Below are 12604 nucleotides of genomic sequence, written 5' to 3'. Positions count from 1 at the left end.
TTCTAACATCAGAAAGCTATCTTTAAAATATAAGAATATTTGAAGAAAAGATGCTTCTCTCTTGGGTAACCACTAACCCAAGAAATCTCCTCCTCCACCTTTCTTACTGTTCATGGAATTCAACAATTCTTTGTTCACTTCCTTCAACATCTTTTCTTGCAGTCTCTCAGTCCCCATCTGTTTTCAATGTCTTTTCTAATAGTTAGACTCCATTTTTCATGTCAACTACTCTGCTGCTACTAGCCTCATCTCCCTGACCCTGTGGTATGCTGAAGTCAGCAAAGACCAGTTCAGAAGTGACTTAATATTCAGAAATTGTGTGAAGTGGTTGTGAAATGGTTGGTAGCTTGAAATTTGGCTGTGGTGGGAGTATGTGTACCACAGAAATTGCAAAAGCTACAAATTAGAGATGCTTCTTTTTCTCCTCCCTCTTAACCCCCAACCAAGACATAGTTTATAACAGGGCACAACATTGCCCTGGCCCCACTCCCTTCCTTTGCCTCACACTAGCAAACTTCAACTCGGGTTAAAATAGCTGTCTGCTATCTTCATATATACATTTGGACTGCTGAATGTTTCTAGAGAAACTCATGAAACATTGCAGATTTTTGCCACTATGAATTCATGGTTTCCAACAATATAGCTCAGCTGTCATTTGTGGTTTTCTTTTCTTCATTACAATGTCTATCTAAAAGCTTTTCCATGTTTTCAAACCTCTCACTTCACTACATGTCCTTCATTCTAGATCGTGCTTACTGGAAATAACAGAAAACTTCAAATGGCATTTCCTCCTCACCAAACTATGCATTCACCTTTATCCCTGTTCATCCCTTGCTTATTTCCTCCTACTATAATGAAAGAAAGGTCCATTCTTTTGAGGTTAATCCCTTACCCTCCTTGTAGGCCTCTCTCTGTTGATAAAGTCCTCTTTCTTTATTTAATGGTTAAATTTCTCTTTCTGTGGGCCTTTCCTTCTTCCTGGCAGATAGAATGGTCTGGTGCATGGATATCAACCCTCATCACTCTCTGAACTATAGTCACATTGGCCTTCTCGTAGTTTCTAAAACTCACTCTCTCTTCACAGACTTTGCACATGCTGTTCCCTCAGTCTGGAATGCCTTATAATTTTACTTCAAGAAAGCTTTCCCTAAATAACTGAGTCAAAGTCAGGTTCCCTTGCTCTTTGCTCTCACATATCCTTATCATGTCCCTTCTGAGCATTTATTTCACTTTGTAAGTAAGTATGTATTATTCAAGTGATTATCTAATTAACATCATCTTCACAACACTATAAATTCCAAGAGTTCAACCTCATACTCCCTGGGTCTAGCACAGTGCTTAGCATACAGTAAGTGCTCAATGAAGAAATTAAGATTTGAGAATAAAAAATTTGAGATTTTTTAGTATTTAAAGACTCCCTTAGGTATTAATTTACCAGACTTCAAACTATACTACAAGGCTGTGGTTATTAAAACTGCATGGTGTTGGCACAAGTACAGGGACACAGACCAGTGGAACAGAACAGACAACCGAGATATAAAACTATCCTCATATAGTTATCTAATCTTTGACAAAGCAGACAAAAACATACTCTGGGGAAAAGAATCTTTATTCAATAAATGGTGATGGGAAAACTGGATAGTCACATGTAGAAGACTGAAACAGGACCCACATCTTTCACCTCTCACAAAAATCAAATCACGGTGGATAACAGACTTAAACCTTAGGTGTGAAACTATTAGAATTCTAGAAGAAAATGTGGGAAAGACTCTTGGCATGGATGCAGAGAGACAGGAACACTCATACACTGCTGGTGGGACTGCAAACTAGTGCAATCCCTGTGGAAAGCAATATGGAGATACCTTAAACAGATTCAAGTACACCTACTATTCGATCCAGCAATCCCATTATTGAGCATCTACCCAAAAGAACAAAAGACATTCTATAAAAAAGACATCTGCACCCGAATGTTTATAGCAGCACAATTCACAATTGCAAAGATGTGGAAACAACCCAAATGCCCATCAATACATGAGTGGATTAGTAAAATGTGGTATATGTATACCATGGAGTATTACTCAGCTATAAGAAATAACGGTGATATAGAATCTCTTATGTTCTCCTGGATAGACTTGGAACCCATTCTACTAAGTGAAGAATCCCAAGAATGGAAAAATAAGCACCACGTGTACTCACCAGCAAATTGGTTTCCCTGATCATCACCTAAGTGCACATTTGGGAATAACACCAATTGGGTGTCGGGCAGATGTGGGGGTGGGATGGGTGTATACCTACATAATGAGTGTGATGCACACCGTCTGGGGAATGGACACGCTTGAAACTCTGACTCGGGGGCGTGGGGGGGGCATGGGCAATATACATAACCTAAACTTTTGTACCCCCATAATATGCTGAAATAAAAAAAAAATAAAACAAACAAATAAATAAAGACTCCCTTTTCCCATCCTCCAAAAATCCATCTTAGCCTCCTGTCCTCTTATCTTTCTCTCTCTCGTACTGATACTTACTCTCTCTGGTGAGCTGGACATCTCCTCCATCTCCCAACCTCTCCCCATATTAATCTTCTTAAAAAAACTGTCTTATTTTCTTTCTCCATTTACACACCCACTATATACTTTTTTTGAATCATTGGCTTTTATACTTCATCAATTCATTGAAACTGTTCTCACTAAGGCCATCAAGGACCTCTTGATCATTAAATATTGGGCAATGGCCAATTTCCACTCCTCAGTACCTTATATGACCCCTAGGCACCATTGACACTTGTGCAACACTTTCCTCTTGAAAACAAACACTTTTTCCCTTAGTGTTTACATTTCACACTCTTTTGGGTTTCTTCCTGCCTTCTTCGTCTCACCACTTTCTATACCCTAGCCCATATTTTATACGTTAATGCATCCATCCTCAACCCTTCTCTCTGCTCACTCTCTATACTCCTCTAAGAGAACTCACTCCCATGGTTTCAATGCTGATGACTCCCAAACGTCTACTTTTAGCTCAGATATCACTTCAATGTCTACTGGCCTATTAGATATTTCTATTTACTTGGATATGAGTCTGCAGATATGTATCACAAACTTAACATAATTAAAACTTAACTCATCAACTTCTATCCTTGTAATTTATTCTTTTTTATTTCCTTTCCCCATGTAATTACTATATCAAGTTGCCTAAGAATCCTAAATGTCATCACTGGCTCTCTTCCTCTGTCCTAATGCTCACATTTAATCTCTAAAATCTATTAATACTATCTCCTGAATATCTCTGGAATCCATCCATATCAATTCAGCCTATAACAAATACTTTGGTCACTTCTCACCTAGATTACTGCAACAGACCCTGAACCTTCCTAAACACAAACCTGATAATTTGTCTTCTATTTAAAACCCCCCAGTGCCACTCAGGATAAAATGGAAATTGCTTACCATGGTTTACAAGGCTCTGCACAAGCTGCCTGCCCCCTGCTGACCTCTCTAGTCCTTTGTCCACTCTCCTCACTCCTCCTCCTGCCTTGCATTCTGCTCTCCAGCCATGACCCACATTTAGGTCTTGGACAACTCCATATTTCTTGCTTATGGGCTTCTCTATGTTCCCTGCATGAAACACCCTTCCCCTGCATCAATACACTCTTTATCTCTTGATAATCCTTCAGGCCTCATTTTAGCTCACATTCCCTCTGAGAAGTCCTCTTGCATAGTTCCTGGCACACAACAGGCATTCAGTAAAAGATCTTTCTTTCCTAATTCCCTTCTTTTAGGTTAATGTTTGACTTTGCAGTTTTAATTTTGTTCAAATTATTTTAATAATAAAATACAAATGACATAGGATAATTTATATTTTAAAACACTCTATTATGAAGATCTACCAGAACATTTAAGATGATGTGCTTATGAACTTTGCTACTAATGAAGTCCATAATAAATATGGCACTTGCAAGATTATCCCAAATAAAAATCAACTAAAAAAAAAAGACTTATTCCCCAGTCTTTGGAGAGTAATTCTCAGGAAAATTTTACATGGCCATAGAACTAAGGTACCTATAATTTCTTTCTTTCTTTCTTTCTTTTTTTTTTTTTGAGACAGAGTCTCACTCTGTTGCCCGGGCTAGAGTGCCATAGCGTCAGCCTAGCTCACAGCAACCTCAAACTCCTGGGCTCAAGCGATGCTTCTGCCTCAGCCTCTCGAGTAGCTGGGACTACAGGCATGTGCCACCATGCCCAGCTAATTTTTTTCTATATATATATTTTAGTTGACCAGATAATTTCTTTCTATTTTTTTAGTAGAGACGGGGTCTCACTCTTGCTCAGGCTGGCCTCGAACTCTTGTGCTCAAACGATCCACCCGCCTCAGCCTCCCAGAATGCTAGGATTACAGGCGTGAGCCACCACACCCAGCCCATATAATTTCTGTATTATAGATGTTTCATTCTTTATCTTTTTATTTTTATCAGAGCAATGTCAGCTAAATGAATTTCATTATGTTTGAAGGACTTAAACTTTTAATATTTCATCATCCACATACATGGCATCTATTTGAACTGTAAAGAGGCATAGAATATTGAATTAAATCATATACAACATCTAATACCTGACAGTTTTTGACCAACAAGAATGGTAATTTCAGGGCTGGGCGCGGTGGCTCACGCCTGTAATCCTAGCACTCTGGGAGGCCGAGGCGGGTGGATCGCTCAAGGTCAGGAGTTCGAGACCAGCCTGAGCAAGAGCGAGACCCCGTCTCTACTAAAAAATAGAAAGAAATTATATGGACAACTAAAAATATATATATAGAAAAATTAGCTGGGCATAGTGATGCATGCCTGTAGTCCCAGCTACTTGGGAGGCTGAGGCAGGAGGATCGCTTGAGCCCAGGAGTTTGAGGTTGCTGTGAGCTAGGCTGATGCCACGGCACTCACTCTAGCCTGGGCAACAAAGTGAGACTGTGTCTCAAAAAAAAAAAAGAATGGTAATTTCATCAACTCAACCTAATATAATATAAATGGTATTGAATAAAAATATGTGTAAAAACAATCAGATAAAAATTATAAGGTGTACTTGAATATATATAGGAACCTCATTCATAACTTCTAATGTTCTATAGAAATATTAATTTGTCTAACAAGTCTAAGATTGTCCCACAGTACAGAAACTAACTTTTCTTGAATCACTGAATTCTGTTTAAGAATTCAATGAAAGCTATGTATTGTCCTACCAGAAAAAACAAAATGCTCGTACGTTCATATGAAGAAATTCAAATTTCTGGTGATTCAGAGTCTCTGAAGCCAAAATCCAAATTTAAGAAGCTCTGTAATAGCAACAGTTTTAACTATAAGGTAAAAATCAAATAATAATATTCAATAAAAGCTGACTCCTTGGGAAAGTACAAGATATTCATACCAGGCAGTTTAATTTAAGCAGCTTTTATTTAGGTCTTGATCTCAATATTAAGTAACCAAATGACTATTCAAAGTAAAATTCTGATGGGTCAACATATTTTCTGATTTTAGATGGTTGAAACCGTAGGAACAGGAGGATATTAGAATAACTTAAAACCACATTAGGGCTGGGCATGGTGGCTCACACCTATAATCTCTGCATTTTGGAAAGAGTAGGTGGAAGGAACACTTGAGGCCAGGAGTTCAAGAGCAGCCTGGGCAACACAGGGAGATTCTGTCTCTACAAGAAATTAAAAAATGAGCTGGGTGTGGTGGCTCACACCTATAGTCCCAGCTACTCACTGTACTTTAGCCTAGACAATAGAGCGAGACCCTGTCTCTAAAATAAATACATAAGTAAATAAAATTTTAAAATCCTATTAGTTATGGCCGGGTACGGTGGCTCACGCCTGTAATCCTAGCACTCTGGGAGGCCGAGGAGGGCAGATCGTTTGAGCGCAGGAGTTCAAGACCAGCCTGAGCAAGAGCGAGACCCTGTCTCTACTAAAAATAGAAAGAAATTATATGGACAGCTAAAAATATATATAGAAAAAATTAGCCGGGCATGGTGGCGCATGCCTGTAGTCCCAGCTACTTGGGAGGCTGAGGCAGGAGGATTGCTTGAGCACAGGAGTTTGAGGTTGCTATGAGCTGAGCTGACTCCACGGCACTCTAGTCTGGGCAACAGAGTCAGACTTTGTCTCAAAAAAAAAAAAAAAAAAAAAATCCTATTAGTTAAATCGGCAGTTTAAAAACTACCAAAAAATGTTCCTGATATTTAATGTCAAATGAGTTTTAGAAGAATAAAATTATTTATCCAATATAATATGCTTTATTAATAAATCTTGTTGGTACACTCACAGAAATAAACCACATACAGAGCTAAAAAGTTATTTTTTACCTGAAATTGCTCCATCTATTTTAAAACCAGTCAGTTCACTGAAATCACTGGTCATAGTTCCTTAAAGTTAGAGGAAAGGGATTCATTTTGCTGGGTATTAAATGCAAACATGTCTATTCAAAGAAGGTATAATTCTATACAAATACCAACTTTGACAATTTGAATTTAATTTAAAAATTAACAAAAACTGTATTACTTGACAGAAATTCTATCCTTAATCTTAAATAGGCTGTGGATAAGAAATTATGAGTTTAACTTTTTTGCCTATTCCATGCCTGTAGTCACCGTTGTCTGTGAATGTTTTGTCTAACACATAGCCTCAGTCCATAAGTCCATCATCTCCTAAACTTTCCAACTGCCAGCATATCCCACTGTAATGATGGCATGATGACTCACATCCTTACCCGCACGCACACCTCTATCATTCAGCATGACACCTCATCGTCCACGGCCTCTCACTGGTTGCAGGAGATCAGAGTGGGGAAGGAGGAGGCAGTGGGAACAGTGGGATAGGCCTTAGTGTTTTTTAAAAACTGTAAGCCATCAGTTTAGTGGGTTATGATCAGGTTTTTGGTTTGGAGATTTTCTTGGGGTGACAGGAGAAGTTTAAAATGACATAGAATACAATACAGTAGAACAGAAAGCATCACAGTGCCTCATACATTGTAAGGGTAAGTATTTCTCCAGATATGTATGCATGTATGTATGTAAGGTTGAGGCCTTGATATAAAAGCAATTTCAAAACGTAGGTCTCAGTTTAAAAGCAATTTTAAACCTATGGGTTGGAGACTTACATTCTCATCCTAGAGCAATCCCATGTTTCTGGATTGACAATTATTAGCTCCGAGGAACTTCATAAATTACATAGGGAAAAAATGTTTCCCTATATAGTTCATATTTTTGGATAGTTTTCCTGGGTTTTTGTCCTCAAAGACTTGCCAGTGGTATTAGATTTCCCTTGAAAACATTTAACTTTCCATCTTATCTATACCTCTTCATTCTCTACTCTTTTATTCTTAGAAATCAATACTTTATTTTAAAGGATTCCTATAGCATTGACCTAGTTTACAATACTTCTCTTTAGTATCTCTAGAACAATCAGTCTACCTTTCAAACTCACCACCCACAAAATTCAATCAAAGGCATCATGCCCACTAGAATATATTTTCAAAGTCCACAAACAAATGTAGACTTCTGAAATGCAGGTGTCTTTTAAAGAGTTTGCATTTCAGGATGAAGACTTTAGAGGTCCATCTTCCTTAATGACCTTTGGAAAATGATCTCTTTGAATACAAAGTTCACTTGAAAGACAGTATGATTTTTCTGCTTAATTTACTTTTAACATTGAACTGTAGTTTTTAACATTTATAATTTAATTTAAAATAGGTTAAAATTCAAAACAATAGTGTTGCACAAAAAAAGTTACAGTGGGTATGGTGCCTAAAAGAAGTCCGTGTCAAAGTACATTTTAAGTAATAAGCTCAGTGAGATGATGGCGACTCTTATCTTCTAGTTGCTCAGTTCAAAATCTATGCAGTCATCTCGACTACTCTTTTCTTCTCACCTTCACATTTAACACATCATGAAATCTTATTGGTTCTCTTTCAAAATGTACACAGGTTCCAACCACCATCTCCATCTCTACTGTTATCACCCTGGTTCAATCTATCCTCATCTTTCAACAGGATTACTGCAAAATCTCCTGTCTGATCTTCCTACTTCTCTTACCTTCTTATGGTCTGTTCTTAATAAAATAGCCATCATGATCCTCTAAAAACCTCAGACAGATCATATCATTCCTCCACTCAAAATCCTGCAAGGGCTCCCCACTTCACTCTAAATAAAGCCTAAGTCCTTACAATGGCCTACATTTTCTGGCTCTTTTGAACACTCTAACTTCGTCTTCTATTACTCTCATTTCATTCACTTCATTCCAGCTACAATGGTCTTCTTGCTGTTCCTCAAACCCACCAGGCATGAGCCAGCCTCAGGGCCTTTGAACTGGCTGTTGCCCCATCTAAAATCCTCTTCCACCAGAAATCTCCACGACTGACGCCTCCTCTCCTTCATCTTCTCAGTGAAGTCTGCCCTGTCTATTAACAATCACACCTTTCCCTCACCCTACCAATTCAATCTCCTTTATCTTTCCCTACTTTTTCTTTTTTCACAGCTATTTATCACCTTCTAACATATCAAGTAAATTATTTATTATGTTAATTATTTATTGTCTGTTTCCTTCTGCAAAAATATAAGGTCCATAAGGTCCATAGGGTCTTTCTCTGTTTAGGAAACAAATTTATATTTATGTTATGGTTAGGTGAGAAGATCACCTATTCCAGTGGAATAAGAATTAACATCACTAAATTGGTTTCAAATCTTTTAAAAGTGTGCTATCTCACCTTAATACCATAACTTTCTGGATAGAGTTTTCAATTTCAAATTAACTTATACAATTTGCTTAGTTTTATCAGACATATGACATGGACCAATGCATCCACAGACATTTAGCAGGTGTGGGATGGGAATGGGCACATCAAGACTCAAACTGTCCAAGTCCCTTAGAGAAATGAAAGCATCAACTGAATAGGCTCTTCTTGCTTTGTCCTAAATAATCTTAAAACAGATGGCAAAAGCTAAATGCTAAGTCTGCTGCCATGGAAACCACTATCACAGTAGCCCACTCTAGAGCCCCACCTACAAGAGAAACGTTTGTCTTCCTATTGTTACAATCTGAACCTGCCAACTTTCACTCTCAGTCCTACTAGGAGGTATAGCTACTGTACACGTACTAGCCTGACACAAAAGTCTGGGAGTGACTGGTTCATACACAATATCACCTTAAACATAGTCAAACCCTACAACATATAGAAAAAGAGTTTTACATAATTTGCTGTTATTCTGCATTCAAATTCCATCTTTATTATATATAAATGTATGAATCTTACTTTAATATTGCAAGCCTGCTCCATCAATCTTCTTGCATTTTCCTCCGCCCTGTATCTCTTTGGAAGCTGAACTCTGAAGAACTTTAAAGCACCTTCAAAATCAGCCTGCAGAAGATCTTCCTTTGAGGTCTGCAAAGTAATCACCAAGATCATCATTACATTTTAACCTGCATTCAGGACAAATACATTACAAAAAGAATTTATATTTTCCTGAATATACTTTTATAGCTAGGAGCTAAGTGAGTTCCAAAAATTTTTAGAAGATATTTCTGACATTCCAATATTTAGAAGATATTGCTATTAGCTGAAATAAATCACCATACATCACAGAAGCAATCTAAGAGTTAATTAACACACTACATTTAATTTAAGTTGCCTGAAAATTATAATGGTGGATCCTGGCAAAGCTTACCAAGTTATATCTCTGGGAAAAGAACAAGGCCAATAAAGGTAAAAAAAAAATGAACTCTGGGACAAATCTGTGACTTTAGCTTGATGAGAATTTTAAGGATATTATTACAAAGCTGGCTGAAGACATAGACAATGCAATCAAAGCACATCAGAGTTACACAATAAACACCTAATGGGAATATGGCTTTTCAACTAATGATAGCAGCAGCTCAAGCGAGAAAAATAAGAAATTGATCCTACACCTTAAAGAATGCTATGAAAAAGTAAATGAAACAAATCACTTAACTACTGACTTCTTATGAAAACTATTGTTTGCAAAATTTACCTCTTTAAAAAATAACAACCACTTGGAAATAAATACATCTGTATGCAGAAAAAAGATTGAAAAGAAACAAAACAAAATGTTTATATGGATAGTGGGAATATAGGTTATTTTTTTCTTTATATTTTATTCTATTTTCTGTAGTAACACTTTTGTAATAAAACAATGAAAATTTTAACAAACAACTATAAACATCCTTTGTCAAACACTGTGATACCTACACATTGTAGATTAAAGTATATGGGTACACAGAAGCCAAAAAGAAACTAGATGTTTCAGAGTCTATACTTAATTGTCAAAAACTTCAGTAATTAAAAAAAAATAGTCCTTAGATATCATAGAACTATATGCTAGCTCAAAATGGTACTTTATTTAAATTCAAATGTATGGGTGATTAGCCCTAAAGACTGCATTGAAAAAGTATATAGGATGCCAGAGAAATTCCTGCTCACAACAGGGCCTGAGTTCTTGTCATCATTGCCCTGGTCCAAGTCATCATCATCTCTCACTGAGCCACTGCCGTATCTTCCCAACTGTTCTCCCTGTTTTTGCTCTTGCTCTCCACAGTCTACTGTCCTTACAGCCAGATGATACTCTTTCAGATCTTGTCACTCTTCTGTGAAAGTCCTCCAATGGTTCCCACTATGCTCAGAATGAAATCCACAAGCTTCACCAGTGCCCACAGGGCCTTTTGTGATCTGAGGTCCCTGCCTTCCCCTCCAACCTCATCTTAAACTTTTTATCCTTGTTCTCAATTTCCAGGCACACAGGCTTTCTTTCTGGTTTTTTTTTTTTTTTTTTTTGTCCACGCCAAATTCATTTCCAACTGAAGGCAACTGTCCATGCTGTTTCCTCTATCTGGAATATTCTTCTCTCAGATCTTCACAAGGATAGCAACTCTTGTGATCTAGGTTTTAGCTCAATACATAATAGGATCTGAGTGAGGCCTTCCCTGAGCATTTAAATTCTTCCCCTCATCCCATGCCCCACTAAGTCACTTTCTAGTTTTACATCTGTTCTCTTCTTCCCCTCTTTATCTGTCTGGTTCACTGCTACATCCACAGCAACAAGAACAACACCCAGACAGATAGGAGGCACTCAATTAAAATTTGTTACAGATTGAATGAATGAAATCTACTTTCATCTCTCTTTTGCTATAGATACCATTTTTCTTCCCTTCTCTTCTGCCCTTTAAGTAGAAACATGTAAAAAAAAGAATATATTAATTAACATACCAGGCCATTGACCCCAGCTTTAGGTCTGCAAACTAGTAATCAGAAAATAGAGCTAAGCTAACAGCGGCAATGAAAAAACAAAAACTCCAGGACTGTACATCTCAGATTTATTTCCTCCCTCATAAATACTTTGATATGATAGCAATAAGTGGTACAAAGAGTTTAGCATGCTATCAACTCACCTTAACTTAGTTGGAAAAGGCAGTTACTGGAAACAACTTTGGACTGAAAGAGAGCTTCTCTAACTAAAAATATCAACTGCTGAATTATTGGGAAAGCATCCAGCTACCAGTTACACCCGAGTCTTCCTGATTAACATGTGATACCAGTTCTGATGACTAGCTCTCTTGTAATGGTTTGGGCAATTCAAGACAGGTTGCTTACAAAGTCTGTACGGATTTAGGATTAGCCTGTTCTTCACTACTCAAAGGCCTCTGAGGGCATCTCTTCTATTTTCAGTGCAATTAACTTCTAGTTACCTGGAAACAGATACCCCCAAATGGTGGAGGGGCAATCCTTTGCCTGCAGGCAGTAGCATAGTTACCTGATTTCCTCATACTGCCCAAGGCCTAGTTTCAAGTCTAGCCTTTTAGCTCATACAAAAACAGAAAGATTGGGATCAAGGATGAGGAATCCTACATTCTCATACACTGGACCTCTGGGGTCGGGCAGGAATGGCTATGTAGGCAAAGATGCTGTTTGGAAGAGGCTATAATCTCAGGGGAGGTACAGCAAGGGGCTCCCTACCAGGGTGGGGCTGACATCTAACTCAGGTTGAGTCTCTGGACACCAGAAGCCAGAGTACCACGTGGCTGTCCTTGGTGTTGATGCTCTAGATCACATGGCTGGCCCAACTCAGGTAAGCCCAAGAAGAGAGGAAATCTGACACTCCCAGCAGGGAGGACCAGGTATACAAAGGTATGGAAATTGCATCTTATTCAATTCACTAACCTCAGTGTCTGAAAAGTACTTGGCACATTAAAGGTACTCAAACAAGATTGCAAAAGATGGAATAAATTGACTTGAATTCCAACTCTGGCTAACTCATGGTGTTGCACAAGTTTTCCCATTTTAAAAATGGAAATATCTTCAATCTCAAGTATTTTAGAATGAAGTAAGTGAAGGTATTTTATGAATCATTTTTCAAACTCTAAAAGAAATATAAGGGATGACAGTTTGGTAAATTGTCTCTGTGTTGCACAAGTATGCTCAGATACTGATATTTTAGTGGCTACATGCAGTATCCCGTTCTCATTGGCATTTTTAATTCCATAAAGCAGGCAGTCTAAGTTGGAAGAACTTACCTTCTTCTTATGGACTGCAATACAGCTAATTTCA

General features: G+C 37.8%; 1 protein-coding gene across 2 annotated transcripts in view; it reads right to left on the bottom strand.

The window, feature by feature from the left end:
- The window catches only part of RABGAP1L (RAB GTPase activating protein 1 like), a 654847-nt gene that overhangs the window by 130629 nt on the left and 511614 nt on the right, over nt 1-12604 (bottom strand). For both annotated transcript variants that reach the window (XM_069480240.1, XM_069480241.1), the window contains one exon: nt 9299-9427. In XM_069480240.1, coding sequence (XP_069336341.1) covers nt 9299-9427 — 129 coding nt within the window. The remainder of the gene's footprint in view (nt 1-9298; nt 9428-12604) is intronic.

The sequence above is a fragment of the Eulemur rufifrons genome, chromosome 8 (genome assembly GCF_041146395.1).
Source record: "Eulemur rufifrons isolate Redbay chromosome 8, OSU_ERuf_1, whole genome shotgun sequence".
Taxonomy (NCBI): Eukaryota; Metazoa; Chordata; class Mammalia; order Primates; family Lemuridae; genus Eulemur; species Eulemur rufifrons.
The sequence above is the reverse complement of the archived record's forward strand: the minus strand, read 5'-3'. Positions and strand labels throughout refer to the sequence as shown.